The sequence below is a fragment of the Gopherus evgoodei genome, chromosome 14 (assembly GCF_007399415.2).
Source record: "Gopherus evgoodei ecotype Sinaloan lineage chromosome 14, rGopEvg1_v1.p, whole genome shotgun sequence".
NCBI classification, from domain to species: Eukaryota; Metazoa; Chordata; order Testudines; family Testudinidae; genus Gopherus; species Gopherus evgoodei.
The window spans coordinates 10637496-10661926 of NC_044335.1; the positions used below are offsets into that span (position 1 = coordinate 10637496).

At 42.0% G+C, this 24431-nt stretch overlaps 1 protein-coding gene across 1 annotated transcript in view; it reads left to right on the forward strand.

The window, feature by feature from the left end:
* Positions 1–17406, forward strand: part of SYCP2 (synaptonemal complex protein 2) — a 66094-nt gene extending 48688 nt beyond the window's left edge. Inside the window, exons 33-41 of the mRNA XM_030533403.1 lie at positions 9353–9538; positions 10165–10255; positions 10998–11150; positions 12427–12507; positions 13399–13526; positions 15242–15336; positions 15419–15518; positions 16875–16933; positions 17322–17406. Of these exons, the coding sequence (XP_030389263.1) occupies positions 9353–9538; positions 10165–10255; positions 10998–11150; positions 12427–12507; positions 13399–13526; positions 15242–15336; positions 15419–15518; positions 16875–16933; positions 17322–17406 (978 nt within the window). The remainder of the gene's footprint in view (positions 1–9352; positions 9539–10164; positions 10256–10997; positions 11151–12426; positions 12508–13398; positions 13527–15241; positions 15337–15418; positions 15519–16874; positions 16934–17321) is intronic.
* Positions 17407–24431: the final 7025 nt, after the last annotated feature.

The window sequence follows — 24431 nt, forward strand, 5'->3', positions numbered from 1 at the left end:
AAATGTATAGCATTTTATTACAAAACCCAAATATTATATGGTCATGGGCAAACACCTGTTTTTTCTTTATATGGTCAACACTGGAAGTTCCAGTATGTATTTTACTTGACTGCTTATTCAGTTTCAAAGACAGTTTTTAATATGAAGGTATGCCTTATTAAGGGATAGGATTTTTATGGGGAAATCTCAGTCCATTCAGTTTGCAATTATTTTTTCTAACATTATGAACTGTATTTTCTAAAAAGTAATATAGTTCTTAGGTCAAATCCAGACTGTTGAGCACCCACAACTCCTGTTCAAGGTAACTGGAGTTGCAGGTTCCCAAAGACATTCAAGACAACTCCTTGAAAGCCAGCAACATGACTTCGTGGCCATCCTTCCATGGAACTCTCAATGACATCAATGGGAATTCTGTACACAGAGACGACTTGTGATATGAGGTATAAAAAAAAAGGTGTTAAGGCCTAATATCGTCAATTAAGTGTTTATACTTACTAGGTGCTGAAGAAGTACCAGAGGAAGCATTTACTCAGGAACATGTTTCTTTGAAAAGATCAACATCATCATATCTTCAGGACTCAACACCAGAAAAGAGGGAATCCTTAAGCATTGTGAAAGGAATTTCAGATAACAAGCTTTATACAACAAAAAAGAATAATCAAAGTGTACATCTAAAACAATCTCCTGAAAATGTCAAAAAGTTGGTATTTGGAAATGAAAGTTTATCACCAGTTTTAAGTCCAATTTCTTTGGTAAGAATTTAAAGATACTCTTTACAATTATTTCAATGTCTGCATTATCTTAAGTAAAGTATACAGTATTTATTAATTAATCATAACAGCTTCATTTGGGTGTTTTCAGGGGAACTGATTTAGTCTATTTATAGTGAATGAGAATTACTTCTGTTTAATATGAATAGAATTAGTATGCCATTCTAACAAGAAAGCAGGTCTGTAGAAAGTGGTTACATTGTGTTCAACCAGGTACTTTTGTAAGTGCAAAATTCCATGCTCTTTTTCAAAATAGAAGTATCCAAAAAGAGATTTAAAAGATGGAACATTAAAGCACAGATACGATAAATATAATGTATATTATTTTATATTTATATGGTTCAAGTATTTAACTTTAAGATTTGTTGTATTGTCTTTTTTTTACTTGATGTCATGATTAGGAAAGATGCATAATCAAGAAAATCAAGTAGTGAAATAGGCTGTTCTAATCAGGAATACTAGTATAATAATCATGGGAGGAAATTTACAATAATACAAATAGTATTGCTAAGAGGTCCCAACCAAGATTGGGGCCGGCCCCCTTCTTTTAGCTGCTTTATGTATACATAGTAAGAAGTAGTCCCTGCTTCAAAGAACTTGCCATCTATATAGTATTGCTAAGAATGAGAGAAAAGTAATTATTCCCATTTTACAGTTGAGGAACTGAGGCAGCAAGAAATTAAGTGAGTTGCTCAAGGTCATACAGGATGTCTTTAGCAGAGTTGGGATCTGCACTGAGAACTCCTGAGACCCAGGCCAGTGCCTTACACACCAAACCATCCTTTCTTCTCCCTCACATCTCTGTTTACTCATTGGTCAGTAGAAACAAACACTGATTTCCCTAAGAGAAATAATACTGAATATCTTCCACACAATGTATTTATATAGATTTGTATTAATCAGAGTTATCATTCAGTTGCACATGTCCATTTCAGTAAAGCGGTGCCAATGAAAATCTCCTCCTGTATGTATACTTTTCTTTATCTCCAGCTGGGGACATGGGTTTGAGGTTCTTCTTTGAGTGATTGCTCATATCCATTCCAGGTAGGTGTATGTGCCGCGCGTGGACGTCTGCCAGAAACTTTTTTACCCTAGCAACTCCAGTGGGCCGGCAGGTCGCCCCCTAGAGTGGCGCCACTATGGCACTTGATATATACCCCTGCCGGCCCGCCCGCTCCTCAGTTCCTTCTTACCGCCGTGTCGGTTGCTGGAACTGTGGAGTGCGGCTTGCTGACCTCCACGTCCCTAGCTCTCCTGATCGTCGTTTAACTTGTAGATAGTTCTTAGTTAAGTGTTGTTAATAGTTAAGTGTAGATAGTCCAGCGGGTGGGCCGTTGCCCTCCCCGGCACCCGGCCGGGCCCATGCCTGGCTCGCCGGGTTTCAAGCAGTGCTCGACGTGCAAGAAGCCGATGCCCACAAGCGATCCCCACGACGCGTGCCTCAAATGCCTAGGGGAATCGCATATTAGCGACAAGTGCCGCATTTGCAAGGCCTTTAAGCCTCGCACTAAAAAGGAGAGAGACCAAAGACTCCGCGCTCTCCTGATGGAAGCGGCTCTGTCTCCGGCACCGGCGGCGCAGTCGGCCGGCTCTACACCGGCACCGGACCGCACTGGCAAGACTCCCCGGCACCGATCATCTCCGGCACCGGGAGCAGATCTACGTCCCTCGGCGTCTGCGACACCATCAAGGCAGGCCCGAGGGGACCGCACGGCTCCTACCTTAGCCGCGGCACCACCTGCAGGACCACTGTCGACTCCGGGCCCGGAAGGTCCGTCGAGTCCAGCCCCACCTAGCTCCCCCATGAGATCGGTGGTTGAGCTCAGGGTCCCATCGACGCCGGAGACTTTCGCTTCGGCTCGGGACTTAATCGCGCTGACGGCACCCTGGGACGCTTAACTTCCAGGGGCAAGCCGATGCTCCGAGTCCCGGCGCCGATCACCCCGGAGACGTGAACGCTCTCGCTCGGTGCGCCGCTCGGAGTCCCGGCACCGGTCGCCCAGACGGTACCGGTCGTACTCGCGGCACCGATCACCATCCGCACGGTACCGGTCGGGCTCATCTCACCACCGGCACCGAGATTCCAGGAGCCGATCGCCTCAGCGTTCGGCTCCACGGTCGACCTCCCGGCACCGAACCGGTGGCAGGTCCCGAACCCGGTCGACCTCCCGGCACCGCGCTGGTGGTAGGTCCCGGTCTCCACTGCCGTCCCGGCACCGTACTCTACGAAGATCACGGTCCCGCTCCCGGCACCGACATCGCTCCCGATCCTGGTCGGGCTCGAGGCACAGAGCATCACTCCATTCTCGGTCCCGATCCCGGTACCGAGGTCAGTCACGGCAGCGAGCCTCGGCACCAAGGGGAATGTCAGTCACGACGCATGGAGCTGTATACTATCCAAGCTCAGCGGCTCCCTGGCCTTCTAGGGAGCCGTCAGTCTCGTCCCACGCAGATAGTGCCTATGCCCTGGCACAGGGCAGACACAAGGCCCTGTTCCAAGATCCATCACAAGAACGGGGGCCTCCACAGTGGGGGTTCTGGACCCCATGGGCATACACCCAGACCCAAGGTCCGCAACATGTTACCCCCCGCCCTGTAGCGGAGCGCAGACCTCCGGAGGCGACGGTATCCCGACCTCCTCCCTCTCCGGAAACAGAGGGGACTCACCGGGACCCAGAGCTACCTCCGGAAGTAGAGGAGCAGCCCCTCACAGATCCCCCCGTGGACGCTTTGGTGCCGGGGGTGTCCTCGTCCCCGTCTCCGGATGAGGCAGTGGCGGGTACCTCGTCCTCCAGTCCCCCTCCACTGGATTTGAGGGCGCACCAAGACCACCTCCGCCGAGTGGCACAGAACCTAAACTTACAGGCGGAGGAGGTGTCGGAAGTTGAGGACCCGGTGGTGAGCATCCTTTCAGCAGATGCACCCACCAGAGTGGCCCTACCTTTCATTAAAACCATCCAGACTAATGCCACTAACATCTGGCAGTCACCGGCCTCCATCCCTCCAACCGCTCGAGGGGTGGAGCGTAAGTACATGGCCCCCTCTAAGGGATACGAGTACTTGTACGTTCACCCGACCCCCTGCTCGTTGGTGGTCCAGTCAGTGAACGATAGGGAGCGCCACGGGCAAGAGGCCCCAGCGCCCAAGTCAAAGGAGGCGAGGCGGATGGACCTCCTGGGCAGAAAAGTCTATTCAGCTGGGGCGCTGCAGCTCCGGCTATCCAACCAGCAGGCCCTCCTCAGCCGATACTCCTTCAATACCTGGGTAGCGGCTGAGAAGTTTACGGAGCTCTTGCCCCAGGAGGCACGCCAGGAATTTTCCACCATCCTGGTCGAGGGCAAGAAAGTAGCTAGAACATTGCTACAGGCCTCCCTTGATGCTGCCGACTCGGCCGCTCGGACCCTAGCTTCAGGGCTCACGATGTGCCGGATCTCTTGGCTTCAGGTCTCTGGCCTTCCGTCGGAGCTCCAGCACACGATCCAGGACCTCCCCTTCGAAGGCCAGGGGCTGTTCTCAGATAAAACAGACCCTAGACTCAAAAATCTGAAGGATAATAGAGTCATCATAAGGTCGCTGGGCATGCAAACGCCGGCGACGCAATGCAGGCCATTCAGGCAGCAAAATCAGCAGCAGCAATGGCGGCCATATCCTCCGTTCCGCCCGCGACAGGACCCTTCGAGGCGCCGTGGCAGGAACAACCGCCGCAGACAGTCCGGTGGACAAACGGGGCAGAACCAAGGCTCCACCAAGGCCCCTCCAGGGCCTAAGCCTTCATTTTGAAGGTGCGCCCGAGGGCGCAGTACCAGTTTCCCCTCCGGATCCCTCCCCGCAGTTTTCCAACCGCCTTTCCTTTTTCCTCCCAGCATGGACCCATATAACGTCGGACCGTTGGGTCTTGCGTACGGTGCAGGCCAGTTATCGCCTGCAGTTTTCTTCGCCCCCTCTCTCCCATCCACCATCCCCGTCCCTCTTCAGGGACCCTTCTCACGAGCAATTCCTCCGTCAGGAAGTGCATGCGCTCCTTGCCAAGGGAGCCATACAGGCAGTGCTGGACAACGAGAAGGGCAAGGGGTTTTATTCCCGCTACTTTCTAATCCCCAAATCCAAGGGCGGCCTCAGGCCCATCCTCGACCTGCGGGAACTCAACAAGTATATCGTGAAGTTGAAGTTCTGCATGGTATCCCTTGGAACCATTATCCCATCTCTGGATCCCGGAGACTGGTACGCCGCCCTCGATATGCAGGACGCCTACTTTCACATCTCTATTGCCCCCCAACACGGGCGTTTCCTCCGCTTTGTAGCCGACCGCCGACATTTCCAATTCGCGGTCCTTCCGTTTGGCCTCTCCACGGCCCCAAGAGTATTTACAAAATGCATGGCAGTCGTCATCGCACACCTTCGGCGTTGCCGCATTCACGTCTTCCCCTACTTGGACGACTGGCTGATCCGAGGCACGTCGGACTTGCAGGTCCGCGACCATGTAGACAGGATCAGCACCCTCTTTGCGGCCTTGGGCCTCGTAATCAACATGGACAAGTCTACTCTACTCCCCACGCAGCGGATAGAGTTTATCGGGGCCGTTCTAGACTCTGCCCTAGCCAGGGCCTTGTTGCCCTTGCCCAGGTTCCAGTCGTTGTCGGGCATCATTCTACGGTTGCAAGCGGCCCTGCTGACCTCAATACAGACATGTCTGGCCCTCCTAGGCCACATGGCAGCATGCACATTTGTAACGGCACATGCCCGACTCCGCATGAGGCCTCTTCAATCCTGGCTCCTTGCACAGTATCGGCCGGCCAGACAGTCGTTGGACACAGTCGTCACCGTCCCTCAGACGGTACTAGACTCTCTTCGCTGGTGGCTGGACCAATCCGTAGTCTGTGCGGGGCTCCCGTTCCATCCGCCCCAACCTTTGGCATCCCTGACCTCGGACGCCTCCGATCTGGGCTGGGGGGCTCACTGCGGCACCCAGAGAACTCAGGGCTTATGGACTCCAGAGGAGATCAACCTCCACATCAATGTGCGAGAGCTGAGAGCGGTCCGCCTTGCTTGTCAAGCATTCGTCCACCTCCTTCAAGGTGTTCACCGACAACACGACGACTATGTTTTACATCAACAAGCAGGGCGGCACCAGGTCCTCTCCCCTCTGTCTCGAGGCAATACGTCTCTGGGAGTTTTGCATAGCCCATTCTATTCACCTTTCCACCTCCTATCTCCCGGGAGCGCGGAACACCCTAGCGGATCGGCTGAGCAGATCCTTCCGTTCACACGAGTGGTCCCTCCGTCTGGACGTCGCCCTCTCACTCTTCCAGAGGCGGGGTCATCCCCGGATGGACCTCTTCGCGTCCAGGGTGAACAGGAAGTGTCGAACATTCTGCTCCTTCCAGGGTCGGGAGCCGGGGTCTCTAGCGGATGCATTCCTGATCCCATGGACAGCCCACCTGTGTTATGCTTTCCCGCCCATTCCGCTGATTCACAGAGTTCTCATCAAGGTCCGCAGGGACAGAGCCCGGGTGATTCTCATAGCTCCAGCATGGGCCAGGCAGCACTGGTACCCCATGCTGCTTGACCTCTCGGTGACCAACCCAGTTACCCTGCCCCTGCATCAGGACCTGATCACTCAGGACCACGGCAGGCTCTGTCACCCGGACCTTCAGTCTCAGCACCTTACAGCATGGCTCCTGCGTGGTTGACAGATGCCGAGTTGCGATGTTCCACACCGGTTCGCGAGGTTCTCTTGGGCAGCAGAAAGCCTTCCACCAGAGCGACTTACACAGCTAAGTGGAAGTGTTTCTGCTGCTGGTGTTCAGAGAAAGCTTTTCACCCTATGGAGACTTCCATCACCACTCTCTTGGACTATATTTGGTCCCGTAAGGCCCAGAGTCTGGCATTGTCATCCCTCCGAGTCCACCTAGCCGCCATCTCCGCGTTTCATCCCGGAGTAGACGGATGTTCCGTCTTCCCTCACCCTATGGTGGCGAGATTTCTGAAGGGGCTGGAGCGGCTTTATCCGCAAATTCACCCTCCGGCCCCTTCATGGGACCCCAACCTGGTCCTAACTCGACTCATGGGTCCTCCATTCGAGCCATTAGCTTCCTGCTCCCTGCTCTACCTCTCATGGAAGACCGCCTTCCTGGTGGCCATTACCTCAGCTAGACGAGTGTCAGAGCTGAGGGCACTCACGGTGGACCCACCGTATACCGTCTTCCACAGAGATAAGGTACAGCTGAGGCCTCACCCTGCCTTTCTTCCCAAGGTGATCTCAGCTTTCCATGTCAACCAAGAGATTTTCCTCCCAGTCTTCTTTCCCAAGCCCCATTCGTCCCGCAGGGAGCAGCAGCTACATTCGCTAGATGTCCGACGGTCTCTAGCATTTTATGTGGATAGAACCAAACCCTTCCGCAAGTCCCCTCAGTTATTTGTGGCAGTTGTGGACTGGGTCAAGGGGCTACCGATTTCCTCCCAGAGGTTATCTTCATGGGTTACGTCCTGTATCAGGACCTGCTACGACCTGGCCCAAGTTCCGACGGGCCGTGTGACTGCTCACTCCACCAGAGCGCATGCGTCATCGCTGGCTTTCCTCGCCCGTGTGCCAATACAAGAGATTTGTAGGGCAGCGACCTGGTCATCGATCCATACATTCGCTTCCCATTACGCCCTGGTACAGCAGTCCAGAGATGATGCGGCCTTTGGCTCTGCAGTACTCCAGGCCGCGACCTCTCACTCCGAACCCACCTCCTAGGTAAGGCTTGGGAATCACCTACCTGGAATGGATATGAGCAATCACTCGAAGAAGAAAAGACGGTTACTCACCTTTGTAACTGTTGTTCTTCGAGATGTGTTGCTCATATCCATTCCACACCCGCCCTCCTTCCCCACTGTCGGAGTAGCCGGCAAGAAGGAACTGAGGAGCGGGCGGGCCGGCAGGGGTATATATCAAGTGCCATAGTGGCGCCACTCTAGGGGGCGACCTGCCGGCCCACTGGAGTTGCTAGGGTAAAAAAGTTTCCGGTAGACGTGCACGCGCAGCGCGTACACCTACCTGGAATGGATATGAGCAACACATCTCGAAGAACAACAGTTACAAAGGTGAGTAACCGTCTTTTTTCCCTAACCCACAGACACATTCCAGATTGCTCAGTCTAGATTCTCACCAGTATGTGTTACACTCATGTGGGAGCATGACAACTCTACGTTTTCACTCATGGAGCTTTTGGAAGTCCTGTTTACTTGGCAGTAGGTTGGGCCCACATAATCCATGAATACATTAAATTCCATGTGGATATTAGATCAGTGGAGTTCAGAATTATCTTAAAATGCCTTCAAACTGTCTCCCACTCCTTGGCTGTCCTCTCATCCTCATGGCAGCAAAACTCGTTCCATGTTCCCATGGGTACCCCACACTAACCACTTTCTCCAAGTCATGCTTTAGAGATTTCAGATCATGAAGGGGGAACACATTTAAATTAATAGACTATGGTATTAACTCAATCAGAGGATTCCTGCATGGTTGAAGGGGTGAACTCTGTGGAAAGTGTGCTCCCTTGTGAAAGGTTTCAGTTCCTGAAGTACACTCTCAGAGGGGTGTTAAGGTGGGGAGAAGGGAATATCACAGAGTAGGCACTTTCTTCTTTTATGTCCCCATCTCAAGTCTGAGTCTCTGACTTCTTGGATCTCTGTCCACTTCATTTGTAGACACTTAGGTTATGATCTGTCCCTTAATTATTAGAAAAGTAAAGACAACTAGCTCATCTTTATATCACACTTTCATAGGATTATGTACATGTTTACAGTCATTTTTATTTTAATTATGCATCCTGGTATATGCTGAGATTTTTTTTTAAACTTCTGTTTAGATTTCCTATAAACTGATAAAATCATCTTCTCCATTTGGCTGATGTAAATGTAGAGCAACAACTATAATTTTACATTTAGATGGTTAAGCCAGATAATTGTATCTGGAGTAGCAGAGTGTATTGCTGTGATGCCTGTTCTGGGTGACCAGTCACACACTGAAGAGTCTTTAATTTTCCATTTTTGCAACAAGTATCCACATCTGCCATGGTTTGTGTGGATGTGGTTTAGAGTTGTCTATGAGCTTCATGGGAGATCGAAGCCAGGGATCTTCTGCATTGGGTCTTTCATGTGGTGTTTGTGACTTCTTGTGAACTCCATTCAGCTTTCCATGCTTCATCAGGGTTGAAGTTGCATTATTGAAGGTTAAATGTGTGGGTCCAAAAGGGCTTACATGACTTCAAGCAGTGGTGAGGGATGTTGTTAAGGTCCTGGTGGAAAGAAGATGTTCATTTTCCATGATCCTCTGAAATTCCCAAAGAGTTGTGGCATCACAGAAAATGTGTGGGGGGGAGCAATGTGCAACAGCACTGGCAGCCAAGGTGTTGGGGTCGACTTGAGTGTTCCAGTGATGCACCACATTGCAGGGCTTAGCTGGACATCAACAAGTCATGTTTACTTCTGGTCCATACCAATGCACAGTACTCAGCTACAGAGTACACAAGGGCTATAAAATTAGTATATTTGAATACCCATTTTCAACAATTGTTTTATTGTTTTCTTTTGTGTAGCCTAATCTAACTCCAGTAACTATGGACAAAGCTGTCATGAGTGGAAAAGACATAAAGGTTACTGACCCTGAGGTGGAAATATGTGATATTAGTGAGGCAGTGAACGTTACAAATTACCTTTCAGACAAAATCTCCATTAACGCAAAACTGAAAGATCATACTAAAAATATGCAAAATAAAGGAGAGGTATGATAGAGACACATTTGAAAAGCTGCAGTTTTGTATGTTTGTTTATTTTACAATCGGTAGCATTAGGGAAATGTATGTATAGTGCTTTAAATTTTTAACATTCTTTTCAAACATTTTCTTGTAATCTTGCCTGCATATTTCAGTTTAGTATAAAAACAGTGTTGTCTGGGATGTCATTGAGACTTTGTCTATATTATAACTGTAAGGAAATAATCTCTCATCCCAGCAATAGCACTGATAATTTGTATTTTAACAAAAAACACAAAACATATCTTTGCTTTTGCCTTGAATTTTTTTAAAATGGAAAAAAATTCAAAAAGAAAATGATTTGTCACTTCTGCATGCAGAAACTTACAAAATAAAATTAGGTAGTTTCTTGTACTTTTAGCTGTAGGCTATTAATATAAGTCCTAGAGAATTAATGATTATTAAAATTTTTGCCACTGAACCAAAGTACTTTGACAAAACTGGCATGTGCAGACTGATTTGTTCGTCGTAACTGTACCTTAGTATTTTGATATTTATATTTCTAGTTTTTAATAAACACATAAAGGTTCATTTATGATGAAGACTATCTAAATGGGTTCACTTTCCTGGTGGTTGTTAATATCTCTTTTTTTAAGGAATCTGTACCGCCATCTCAATTATGCACTTCCAGTGGAAGCAGAGAACGGTCATGGTGTGAAGATCCCTGTGGCACCATACATGAATCCGGTATGTAAGTGTCTCTTATGAAAAAGCACTTTCTTTGGATATCTGTAAATAGTTAATGAAAAACTTGCCTTAGATACAAAAATATGGCCCGATTCTTCAAGCCCTACACGTGGAAATGGAACTCCTATAAACTTTATTTAGCATTTTTTACCAGTGTATTTCTCTTTTCATATATACTCAGTTTATTCGTTCCTAAAGTTAGTGTTAATCTTTGTTGTTATTGATAGGAAGCTACTGTTAGATGTGAATGTTTTTCACTTAAGCTTTAGAAGCATCAATTGGGAGTCATATATATATGGAGGCTAATATATCCCTTGGAACCCCATTGCCACACTTAATTTAGGAGCCAAATTTAGTGCTTTTTGTGAGAATAGTCCCTTCATCTTGATTTAATTAAGTACTCAACCTTTCTCTAGAAGGTTTTTCTGCCCATTAGTCTGTCAGGAGTAAGCAATCTGCAGAAGCAATTCCCAGTGGAGAAAGGAAGCATACTTATTTTAACAGATGTTCTCCAAGTATATTATGTCAGCAGACCCACACTAACCGTATCATCCATCCTTTTCTGCTTCATTGGAATCTTTGCATGGTATATGGCCTAAACACACTGAAGGTGATTGTGGCAACAGCCCCTTATATTGAAATGCACCAAACATCCAGAGCCGTGCACAAGTCCTCTTGCAAATGCAACATTCATTGATTTCTCTATAGCTCTGAAATTAAATATGTTTGTCATACTTTAAAGGGCCTTCAGTACAAGTGAATCTCAAACGAATGTACCACAGTGATGCAGAAAGTGATTCTGATGAAGTGGAAATGAGGAAGGAAGAAGAACAGAGAAAAACAAAGCTTCTCCCTAGAAAATTATTTAAAGCAGATGATGATACTGTGTATAAAGGTTAGCTGGAGCTATAGTCATACAATAAATGTAAACCAGAAAATTGCTTAAAGTTTTAACCATGAACAATAATATTGCAATCCTAATTAAAACCCTTAAGATAGGGTGACCAGATGTCCCAATTTTATATGGACAGTCCTGATATTTGGGGCTTTTTCTTAAATAGGTGCCTATTACCCCCCACCCACCCCAGTCCTGATTTTTCACACTTGCTATCTGGTCACTCTACTTTGGAACATCTCAATAAGCTCCATTTTTATTGCAGACATTTAAGAAAAGAGCATTACCTGTTCTTCTCTGAGACATTGATACAGAATGCTGTGGAAAAATTTCTTTCCTTAACTAATAACATAAATGTTCAAGAAACACAGCAGTCGACTTCTTATCATTCAGATGAATAAACAAACAGAAGTTTGATCACTTATGGTCAATAAAGAGCTAATTGCATGTTTCACAAGAGATGCATCCCAGTATTCTCTCCAAACTGGAATCTGAATGTTTATATTTTGCCTATCTAAATTTGTAATAGTTTACCAGTTGATAAAGTGTTGTCTGAGATCACTTTTTCCTCTTCCTGAAACATGAACACATTCTCCATAGACTGTTATGTCTCTACCTATTAGGAAGTAAAGAGGCAAATAATTCAGAGTCACTGCAGGTGTATCAGATAAACAAGTGCCCCCTACTCTGTGTTCTTCCCTCAACCAGTTCCTTGGCATGAGACTTGCTGGGAATAGGGAAAAGAGCACTAACTGGAAGGAAAAACAAGTAGTAGAAGATAAAAGGCTCCATCATGCTCAGTATTTCAACAGTGAAACTGGTGGCCTGGGACAGCAGGGCTGACCATGAGCTTCACTTAGGACTCCTAGAGGAGGAGGAGTTAACATTGAGAATACCTAGAGGTCAAGCCCATGGACATAAGATACTCTGGTAGAAGACCACATTCCTAAGGGTCTCACTCCCATCCCAAAGGCCAGTAGAGAGACACAACTGAAGGTCCTGAATTCTGGGAACTAGAGCTGGATGACAGTCTAGCTCCTTTGTCCCTCTTCTTCTGCTTGTTCTCCTTTCTTGCTTTATCTTGTCTCCTCTTCTTTCTTCCTCCTCACCATCTTTCATCAGACCTGAAGAAGAAGATGCAAAATTAGGGAAATTTGCTGAAGCATGGGTTCAGTGCTTGCAATAAGAGTGGAGGCAAAGAAGACTTAGACTTGGGGAGGGCACTTTTAAACCCCCACTGTCTGATAGAATTTGTTGTGTCCTTGCTTTCTGCTAGATAAATCCATAATGCAGTGTGCAAGGACTCATTCCTTTTCCAGAAAAGGGAAGAAGTGGGCTGCAACAAACGAAATAACTGGTAAGAAATCTGTCATCACTTTCTTTACTAAATTGCTATATGTTAAACTGTTATGCGCGATATAATAGCAGCTGCATTTCATTCAAGAAGTCATTGGAGTCTTTTTGATGGAAATAACAATGTCTGTTTTATGTTTGTGTTGGTGTAGGTTTAAATTTTTAAAGCATTTTGAAATCCTTTAGTAGTAAGGGTGGTATGCAAATTCAAGGTATGGTTGGGTCATATCCTGAAGTCCTTATGCAGGCTATCTCCTTCGGACATAATATTTTCCCTTCTGAGAGATCTACCCATTTGGGTCCTAATTTTAAAACATTAAGTATGCAATGACATGCCAAATTTGTGTGTGCAATATTTTTGGGCAGATTTTCAAAAGGTCTAATATTGGCCTGCTTTTTTCATGCTCAACTTTTTAAAGTTTTGATATAATGTCATTTATGTATTTAGAGTGATGTTGCCCCTGTAAACTGAAGAGGTGGGGGTGAGAGAGTGTGTATGTAATACATGTGTACTTGATAAATCTCAAGATGTTTCAGTGACTGGGTGGATAATAGGCTTTTCACCAAATTTCTAAATAGTATATTTAATCATTATAGATTTCAAATCTCTGGTCAATAATGTCTCATTAAAATGTAACATGTTTAAAAAAATTAGAAAGAAACAGATCAAACATACAAATGAAATCTGTTAAAGACAAAGCGGTTAGTAAAATATATAGAAGGTTAGGAGTTTAGTTTCTGAAATTAAACTGGATGCAACTGAAGTTGATATGAGCCCTAGTCTTGGGATTTATAAACCCAGCCATCAGAACTGCAATAATTTATATTGTACAGATGATACATTAATATGTTCCTACTTTGCTAACTTTATATATGATCTTTTACAAATTTTCAGTGTCCGAGAGCATATCTACTGTGTCTGTAAATGAGCTGTCTATTTTGGATGGAGAGGTCTGGGACCCTAGTTGTTCAAGTATAGGGATAGGTCAGAAGCTTCATAAGGAATTTACTAGGAAAATTCAGGTAAGGCATATATGTGTATAGAAAAATATACAGTTTCTTTCATTCATTCATTCTCATATATGATACTCTTAACTAGAAACATCATTAACAGAGCTACCTTATATATTATTGCATACAAGAATAAATATGAAAAGAATGTTAAAGTCGTTATGTCAGACTGAGAACTTAGTAAATTCCAGAATAAAGGTTGTCTGCGCAACTTTATATGGCATTCTTTTTGCATATGCATTATGATACATTCTTTTAATTACATGATCATTCCTCAGGACCTCTTCCTCATTCAGTGCACAGGATGGACTCTGCTCAAGGATTGTGGCAATTCTTCAATATTTCTTTTTATCCTTCAGTGGTGGTCCCATGTTACATTTACTACATACCAAACAAACCGTGCCCAGCATTCAGAATTATTAATTTCTTCTGGATCTGTTTTGTTTTGTTTTTGTTTTGGCACTCATCACTGTTGCATCTGAGTGCTTCAGAAACATTCATACATTTATCTTCACAATTCACCTGGCTGAGGTAATGTTGTTATCCCCAATATGCTGAAGGGAGATTGATGGACAGTTGTCCATATAGACAGCAACCTCATATATTTCAACAACCTTGTTTCACTGCCTGAGTTCTGTTCATCCTGTGCATTGAATGAAGTATGGGTCCTGTGGAAAAAATGTATGTGATCATGTAATAAAGATTGTATCATAATATATATGCATAGGACAGGCAAATTAAGGTTCGTCAGGAAATCTCAATTCTGGCATGACTTGACTTTGATAAAACAATGTTCAGGTTACATAGGTTTTTTTTTCCCCAATGTAATTTCCTAGCTTTTAAAAAACACAAAATGAAAAAACAAATTCCATTATGCGGAATTGTGTTTATCCTACATATGGGTCCATCAACAGAGTTGGAACCTTTAAATCCACAGCAAAGACCTCTGTGAGTTATGGAGTAGTTGATACTTACTAGAGGGAAATGAGAGACACTTTGCAGTGAATTTCACGTTTACTGACAACAGAGGAATGTTCAGACTGAATCCTGACTTCCATTCCAGGTTCTAGAGGGGAGCATGTTCCAGTGATTAGACCCTTTTGTCCCTGTGTCCCCTAGTATGTCTTTTTCCAGCTTGTGTCCCATGTGTCTGTCCCTCTCTGCTCTTGTCCCCTCCCAGCCTGTCCTTGTTCCTCCTTCTCCAGTTCCAACCTTCTGCTGCCTTGTAGCGCCTTCTCTGCATTCAAGTCCTGCTACTTCCTCCTTTTCTACTCACTTGTGCAATGCAGGGGAGCATTGAGAGCATAGGAGAGAGAGTCTACCTACTCTCAAGTCTGGTATGCAACAGCCCCTGACATGAACAAACAGAAGAAAAGACCAGCTCAGTCTAGACTACAGCATGCTCAGTGAGCTCTCTGGAGGTGGCACATGCTCAGTAAAGATAGAATGCTTGCAGAATTTTGCTGTCAGCCTCTAACTAATCTCTAGTAAGCATATGCAAACAGTGATTTTTCAGAGACTTTTGTAATCAACTAAATTTTGGTGCATTTTCAAGGGAAAGCAAAAGGAACGTCACTGATATGAAGGTTAATGTTGACTTTTGTCCACTATAACCTATGATCTTATATAACTAATTACTATGGTTATATTTTATAATACAGTATTTTATCATTCTCTTCTCAGTTAGTCAGTTAAACTGAAAGTAATCTTAATGCATATCTTTCTAGAGCCGCTCAAGAAGAATGGATCACTTTACCAAGCAATCCTTGAAAACAGCTCAGCAGCATTTGACAACAATGAGTTGTCAGTTGCATGAATGCAGGTGTGTAGCAGAATACTTATTCAAAATCTTATTTGAATGACATAAATGCTTTTTTATTTTTAGTTTATTTCTGTTTTGGTAGGATCAAGCAGCTGGACAAATTTCATTTCACCATCGTAGAGGAACTTGAGAATTTTGAAAAAGATTCCCAATCTTTGAAAAACATGGAGAAAGAATTATTGGTTTGTATTTAAATTATTTACTGGAAAAATCTGTTTTCTAAAAATATTGGATTTTTTCCCTTTTTTTTTTAATTTGGCATTTATCTGTGGACCATTACTAATGGCTCTGAGGAGATGTGTTTTATAACTTGCTATAAAAAAAAAAAAGCTAAACATTTTGTGTAAAGTAAAAAAATTTGCCATCTTCCTGGCATTTGGCTTTATTTTTATTTTCAGAGAAATTAACAGTCAAATTACAAATAGTTTATTCAGTCCTTTTTAAGCTTAGCTACTGCTATGCACTTAGTTGCTCAGTACCAATTCCAGATTGACTCTCTAGAGCAGGGGTAGGCAACCTGTGGCACACATGCCGAAGGTGGCACGCGAGCTGATTTTCAGTGGCACTCACTGCCCGGGTCCTGGCCACCAGTCCGAGGGGCTCTGCATTTTAATTTAATTTTAAATGAAGTTTCTTAAGGTTTTTAAAATGTTTATTTACTTTAAATTATTGTTGTATGTAGTTATATACTATAGACTTATAGAAAGAGACCTTCTAAAAACGTTAAAATGTATAACTGGCACGCAAAACCTTAAATTAGAGTGAATAAATGAAGACTCGGCACAGCACTTCTGAAAGTTGCTGACCCCTGCTCTACAGAGAACCACTCCCACCTCCATAAAGAAGCCACCTGTCTCACTGCGTAAGGCTAATCCTTTCCCAGCATGATCCACATTACTAAGTGGTTAGGATGTTTCAGGCAAACAAATCCAGCCTTTGAAATTGAATTACTGTGTATTCTAAATAAACACCTAGCCTCCATAGGCCTTAGTTAACTCAGATGTAAACTTATTTAGTATCAAAATGGCTCACCTTGGACTTGGTGAGTCTGCTGCTAGCTCTGATGTAAAAGTAGCATTAAGAATATTAATATTAAGGTGAAGACAGAATAGAGTAGTACAATAGGTTTTTACTCTGGAAAGAGCTTAAAATCAAACTTAAAATCACACACTAGAACAAATTTAGTCTCATTTTACCCACATTGAACCCTATTTGGAATGTCTGATCAAAGTGTCTCAGGCCTTCTATTTGCCAGTAGGGGAAACAGCCATTCACAACAGATTTTGGGAAATATGGGCTGAAATTGCTAGTTGAGTTAAAGGTGAGTGCTTTACTGTTTGATCCTGCCTCACTTTAATTTTTTAAAACACCTGAGGATATAGGCTGTCGTAGAATGCCTAATCATTCTGTTCTCAATCTCATTATAGGTTATTTGGGAACAGGAGAAACCTTTTTTTTTTTTTTTTTTTTTTTTTTAAGTCCTATATTCTGTGGATTAATTTCTTACTGGCTCAGTTAATTATTATATTTCTTTTTAGAACTTTTGGAAAAAACATGCACTTACGTTTAATGCATGCAAGAAAAATGAACAGCAGAGGTTAGTGGGGTTTGTTAATGTTGTTATGATTCTATTCATGGCTCTGCAGTTTACTCAATATGTGACTTTGAGCCAAGTAACTTTTAATGCTCTACACCTTCGTTTCCTCATCTATAAAATGAGGATAATAATCCTTGCTCATTTATATGTAAAACATATTGAAATCTATGGATGAAAAGTGCTGTATATGAAAATATTAATAAATAATATTGTTATCCACATAATTTTCTGCCAAAGTCTAGTGCAATATTACACTAATAGGGATAATAATGGTCATCGATGTTTTTAAATAGTATATTAGACTAAAAGTTGAATTGCCCTATTCAAGATCTTTGTGGGATTTTCATATACGGCAAAGATCTTTAATTTGCATTTTTGTTGTTGTTAGGATTCAGATTCTTAAAACTTCATTTGAAAAGCACATCTCCCACGGTGTTAACTATGAGGAAAATATTTTTACTTCTGAGGTATGACATTTGTTCTCTTTAGTTTTCTTTTTATTTCTTACATTATAGGCCAAGTCTTTACCTTCAGCATTATACTAATGTTCTCTAGATACTTTTTAATGACTTTTTTCGTTAATTTGACCATAACTTGTGTGACATTAAGGGCCTAATTTTGCCCTTTTAGAAGAGATGAACAGTTAACTTGATAATCAAGGCAGAAATTTCATGGCCAGGCAGTATAGTTTATATTATATTCTGCAGCTTTACTTCCTAGTATTTCAGTTATGCAGGAAAGAACCAAATGGAAATAAGCAGTTTGGCAACTGTCCTCTTAGTTTTTCCCTCTTCCTCAGGTTTTTTCCTGCTTCACAATTAAGAAAGCAGCAAGCACCCCTAGCTTAAGGCACCCAAACTTGTAGTTTTTTGGGGAATATAATTAATATCTTGAATTTCACCAGGGAGGGAGTGAGCAGTAGGTAACTGCAGTCTTTTGGAGTACTAGTATAATATGTTCCTTGTAACCAACACTGCTCAGTGAACAGGACACTGTATTGTGCACTAGGTGTACCTCCTGAGTGGGGCTAATCTTGAAATCTATATAGAGACCATTACAATAATCTAATCTGAAAATCATAAATGACAATATCCATATTGGAGAGAAATGGGTACTCACAAACAGATGAAAAAAATGTCACTTGTGGCTACAAAGGTCACACAAGGTCTCCGAAATAATGAAAGATCTGGAAGATCCAGAATTACCTTTAAGTTGTTAACCCCTTTGACAGAGGGCTGCTATGCTTCCTCAATAAAGGGGGATCTCTAGATATTTCCCTTTATTCGACATCTTTGCTATATGTAGATAGAATTGGTTGAGACTCAATCATATCTAGGGCTCTGATCTTGAAAACACTTAAGTATGTGCTAATCTTTACTCGTGTATGTAATCCCGTTGAAGTAAGTGGAACTACGTATATATTTAAAATTAAGTTGCTTAAGTGCTTTGTTGCATAAATGCCTGCTCCTTGCAGGATCAATTCCCTAAACCACTGTCTCAGCCAATCTGAGGGGAAAAGTTGTCTGAGTTCAATAGAGAAGATGTAAAATTTCATATTTGCATACTTGTGGCACCCAAGCTGATGCTATTATGAGAATTTGGAGTAGATGCCATAGTACCTAGGTGCTTCTGCCCTAAAAAGATAAATATTTCCCACCAGTTTCCTGGACAGCCTTATTTTGACCAATGGGAAGACTGAGCATTAGTACAATCTGATTTTACATTTAATTTGAGGAAATAATTATCTTCATTAAAATATATTGTCAATTGTGAAAAGAAAATGTGTGTATATGACATATGTTGCCAATTTTTATAGATGAATCTAATGAAAGAAGATATGAAAGGGCTTCAAGAGAAGCTTCTTAAAGAAATGGTAAATAATGTTATTTTGTCTCAATTTGTTTTTGTATGCTTTCCTAAAAGAACATAATTATCTGCACATTCACTTTTTAAAAAGTTCTTTTCAAGATGCAATATCTAGTACACTGTCATTTGAAGCAAAAATAGAAATACTAAGTACACTTCTATCCCGATATAACGTGACCTGATATAACACGAATTTGGATATAACGCAGTAAAGCAGGACTCCACAGCGGTGGGGCTGCGCGCTCCAGCAGATCAAAGCAAGTTTGATATAACACAGTTTCACCTATAATGCGGTAAGATTTTTTTGCTCCCGAGGACAGCGTTCTATCGGGGTAAAGGTGTAATATCATTAAAACAATGCTTAACTTTTAATACATTAAAAATGATATAGGTGTATATACTCTTTTAGTTTTATGCTTATGTGGTGCCTCATTTGTATTTTAATAGAGTTAATACTAGCACGAGAAGGAAAAAGATCATTTTCATGTTGCAATATCTGTCTGAATTCTGTGATACTTTTAAAAAGTTTGTTTTAAAGTGTATAATAAATGCGATACTATTCTACCATAGCATGAAGAGGAGCTGTTGAATGTTCGCAGAGGATTGCAGACACTGTTTCTGTCAGAAGGGAGAAAATTCTAATATGGTGAATTCATATATATTGAAAATGTTTGTTTATATTAAGATTACTTTTCACTAATGGGAAGTTTTGACAATTGCATATTTAGTGAAAGCTTTTTAAAGAAGTGCTATTTTAAAAGGATCTTCACATAATAAATTAGGAATATTTATTAACAAGAGGTCATTTAAAAAGGTTTATTTAATTGACATAGAAAAAAGAAGTAATTTGCAATTAAAACTGAAGCAAGCGTCATATTTTGGATTTGCATGTGTACATAGGACTTGTATAGCAATTAATTGGAGCTGGGTTGTACATCCCCAGACACAGAATTTGACCATACATTCTTTAGCACATGAAAAGGAGATCAAATGGTATTTTTGAAAGTTGTATCTATTTACTTATGGTATTAGCTTTCAGCTGGAATTTGTCATTGACTAAAAAGGTTTTGTAAAAGTACATATATATGTTTTAACGATATTGAAAATGTGTATTAAACATTTGAGAAAAAATATACTTTGTGTCTTTTTTTCACATTTACAAATTTGTGGCATTATCACAAGGCCTGAGCAAAGTGGTGCATATTTTAGGCCATTTTGAACTCAGGGTCCCTGTAAATCTATGGTTGGTAAAGCTCTCTAAAACAGATAGTCCAGGATGGCCTGCCATTTGTATAGAAATACATCACATTAACCAGACTACGCATCTTCCTTTTTTTCCCCCTAAACCAAACCTGACTACAGATGATACAGTATTGCACACACTCAGTGTCAAGAGGACATTAGCTTTTTACCTGGACAGGACTAAGCCATTTAGAAAATCTCCCATGTTGTTTGTGTCTATTGCTGACAGGTCCAAGGAATCCCCAGTTTCCAATCAAAAACTCTCTGGATGGATATCTGGTTGCACTATCTTTTGCTATCATTCTAATGATCTCCAACCTCCTCCTAAAGTACTAGATCTCTTTCTGCTTCAGCTGCCTTGCTTAACAATGTCCTTATAACTGAGCTCTGTAGAGCTGCAACTTTTACCTCCATATGCACTTTTTCTAAACATTTTGCGGTAATTCAGACTCAGCTTTAGATGCTGTACTTGCCTCTACTATACTATCTTCACTTTTGAACTTTATTCCAAAGTCTGTTCCCATTCCACTAGAGGGTATTGCTCAGTAGTCACCTCAAGTGGAGGACCCAGGGGGACACTACTCAGAGAAGAAGGAGAGGTTTCTCACCCTGTGCAGTAACTGTAGTTCTTCGAGATGTGTGTCCTTAGCAATGCTTCACTACCTGCCCTCCTTCCCCTCTGCTTTGGAGTTTCTGCTATGGAACTTCACAGTAGAGAAGCAACTGAGGGTGGTTTGCCCATGCAGCTCTATATAGTCTTAGTATGGCGCATGGGGTTGTGTAGGGTTCATGTTTGTATTGAACAAGCAGTACTACTTAAAATCTCTTCTCAAAAGTGCATGTGCACTGCAGTGGAGCACCCATAAGACAACACCTTTTGAAGAACTACTCTTACTGCACACGGTGAGTTTCAGTTAATTTTGCATTGGCAATCACATCAATAAATACCAACTTCATTAAGGTGCTGTGCCTTCCATTAGCTGCTACTAATTTTGTGTTATTCATTTGGTGTTACGTTTGCTTCTTTATTTAGAGGAGATATATGAATAAATTGATTATAGGTCTGATCCTTTAAGGCAGTGGTTCTCAAACTTGGGCCTCTGCTTGTTCAGGGAAAGCCCTTGGCGGGCTGCGCTGGTTTGTTTTCCTGCCATGCCCGAAGGTTAGGCCGATTGCGGGTCCCACTGGCCGTGGATCGCCTCTCCAGGCCAATGGGGGCTGCAGGAAGCAGCACAGGCCAAGGTACGTGCTGGCTGCCCTTCCTGCAGTCCCCATTGGCCTGGAGCGGCAAACTGCAGCCAGTGGGAGCTGCGATCGGCCGAACCTGTGGATACTGCAGGTAAACAAACCTGCCCAACCTGCCAGGGGCTTTCCCTGAACAAGCGGTGGCCCAAGTTTGAGAACCACTGCTTTAAGGTGCTGAGCTGTTAACTTTCATGAACTTCTGTGGGAGACAACAGCTCAGCACTCCACAAGATATGGCTATTCACTTATAATATTTAACCTTTGAGCTTTGAATATACTTGGTGGTGGTGTTACACTCTGCTAACAATGGATATGTTCTTTCTATAGTGACAGTCTCTGCATCACATGGGCCACCAAACAATAATCAGATGATAACTGTTAGTCATGGAAGACCCAGGCCTCGATTTTCACCAGTGACCTAGAAGTGAAAAATTCTGTTGTCCCCTTGTCCCTAATCATTCTGCCTCTTCCACCACATGCACAGGTTTAATGCTTTTAGGAAGCTTGTTTTGTCTGAAATATCCTTGTGGTGGACCAAAGTAATTCTTAAAAGGTGACCAATCAAGTATTTATTAAAAAATGGGCTTGTGCTGGTATTTGTGCCTTTAGTATGTATATAAAAAGACCAAAAAGTTGAGCGAGGGAATTGCTTTTGTTTGACATAAATATATCAGGAATGACAAGTTTGGTCCTCCCTTTTAGCTAGAGGAATCGGGGATGCCTCAGGGGAGTCTACTGTGAGCTAAAGAATTAAGTCAAGGGGTGAGCATATCAAGTATTTCACAAAGGATTATTTTATCCAAAATATTAGTTATTAAACTTAACTGAGAATTAATAAAAAAAGAGCTTTAAACAGTCTAATTAAAAATTCCTTTCCCTTTTAGACATTCAGTTTTCACTTTCTTAGCTCTTGTGATGTCATCCTTCCAGTAGTTCTTTAAGTATAATAAAGAAGAAAAAAATGCAGAAGCCAATTTTTAAAAAAAATTCTTTGCAGGTTGTCTGATTGATCTTGAAACTTAGTTCATGATTGTCCGTGTAGCTTAACAAATGTTGATTAATATCTCCGCTGGTTATAGTTTATGATTAAGTCATAAATCAACTGGTAAATTCTCTCAGACTAATATGTGATTACTTGTCATTTCCACTAGGTGGACCTTCTGATATGAATCAAAGATTTCTTACCAGCACGCTTGAATTATTCAAGAATGCGTTAAACTAATATTTTCTTTGACAAAATTGCAGAGTTTTGAAGATTGTATAAAATACAAATGCTTTTTTTTACTTTGCATCTGTATGTTGTAAAAATAATACACATGTAGTTGCATTTTTAAAAAAAAAAGCTGCCCTGACTAATGTATCATTAATATTCCTTTGTGCTTATATTATTTTTCAGAACCATTTTCTTATCAAAGTAGTATTTATTAATGAGGGCTTAGTGGGAAGGTGAATCACTGGTAAACTAAAATGTTTAGCTCAATTCCAAACCTGGTACCTAGATTGCAAGCGCATAGGGGCAGGGATTGTCTTTTTGCGCTATTTGTACAGAAGATGAAGTCATGGTCTTTGACAGGGCTATGAGGCATTATGATAATGCAAATAATAATAATAATAAGTGTACAACCCATGATCTTGTTTATACTGCAAGGCTCATCTGTTTTCCCTCTCAAGTTAGAAAAAGTATTTCTTACTGAGAGGTGTTTCTTTAGTTGATGTTTTCACTCTTTTCTTGTATTACTCCTGAATTTTCATTCATCTTATGATTGTCAAATATCAGAACTTGTGGTTGGATTATTCTAATAAAAATGTTAGATTTCCACGATGAGGCTACCAAGTTCTAAAATCGGGTAATTAAAGGGACAAATCATTGGATTAAATCATGATGGTTACTCAGGCAGTTAGACTTAGGTCTAAGTGACCAATATTTATAAGGTTATACAAAATTAAATCTAGCTAGACATTAATCTGAACTGTTCAGCAGGTGCTTAATCATGCCTTGGACACATGCCCTGCAAAGATCCACAAATGGCCTCTAGCAATGGCTGCAACTAAGTATATTATCAGTATGTTCTGTACATTCATAACTCCTATTATTGTGGAGGGAGTACAGTAGATCATTGTAGTTAAATGAGACATTTCACTCCAGTGCTGATCCCTGGAGGACCAAAAGGAATTAGTCCATCCATTAGATGTATTAATTCTGCACACCATCCTGCAGTCATTTACCAGGAGTCTATATCTGTAATTTCCTTTACCTTTTATCTGTTTGCTTATTTGTTTTCATGTCTTCATTGGGGTCCTTTCTGCTGGCTTGAGGTTGACATGTCCTACCCAAAATTTTTTACTTTTAAAACTTTTACAAAGGATAGAACTTTAAACATCTATGGACAAAATTTTGCTTTGTATGTGTATGTGGCACTTCTATTACAGTCACTAAAGAAACAGAAAAACAAACACGGCTACCCCTCTGATATAAAGAAACAGAATATCTTATGCAAGTATCACTCACACTTTCATCAATATCACCTACTGTTAACATTATCGCTTACATATTTATGATTTTTAGCCAAAATTCCTTACTTAGGCAAATATTCTCATTGTTTCTGGATTTTGTTAAGTGTTGTGGCCTATCTTGCTTATAATCATTTCTGTTAGGTTTGTTTTTAGTAATTATTTATTAGTAGAAGGATCTTTTTTCCTCATCGGGAAGTTATCAAATCTCAAATACATTTTACTAGAAAAAGAATACAACTATCAATAGTTTGATAGTCAATAAAGTCTATTTAACAGTTTACCTATGTCATGTTTAAATTTGCCAAAGCTTAGTCATTTTTTACTGTAGTGATGGATCACATTTCTTACAAAGTCCTCAGCTGTTGTAGCTCAGCTTACTGTAACTCCAGCTGTAAACATCTCGTCCAATATCTTTCCTCCACAAGATGGGAAGACCATTGTCTAAATTCCACTGATTGTGGTCTCCCAGACTGTGTGTGTGCTGACTTTTGTGGTGCAGGAAATCTGGCCCATAATAATTACAAATCCCCCTCCACTTCAATCCCCCCCCCAGAAAAAAAGTATTTTAAAAGAAGTGCGCTCATTTCCTGCAATAAGTAGTCATTTAATTAAAGAACAAAAATAACAGGAA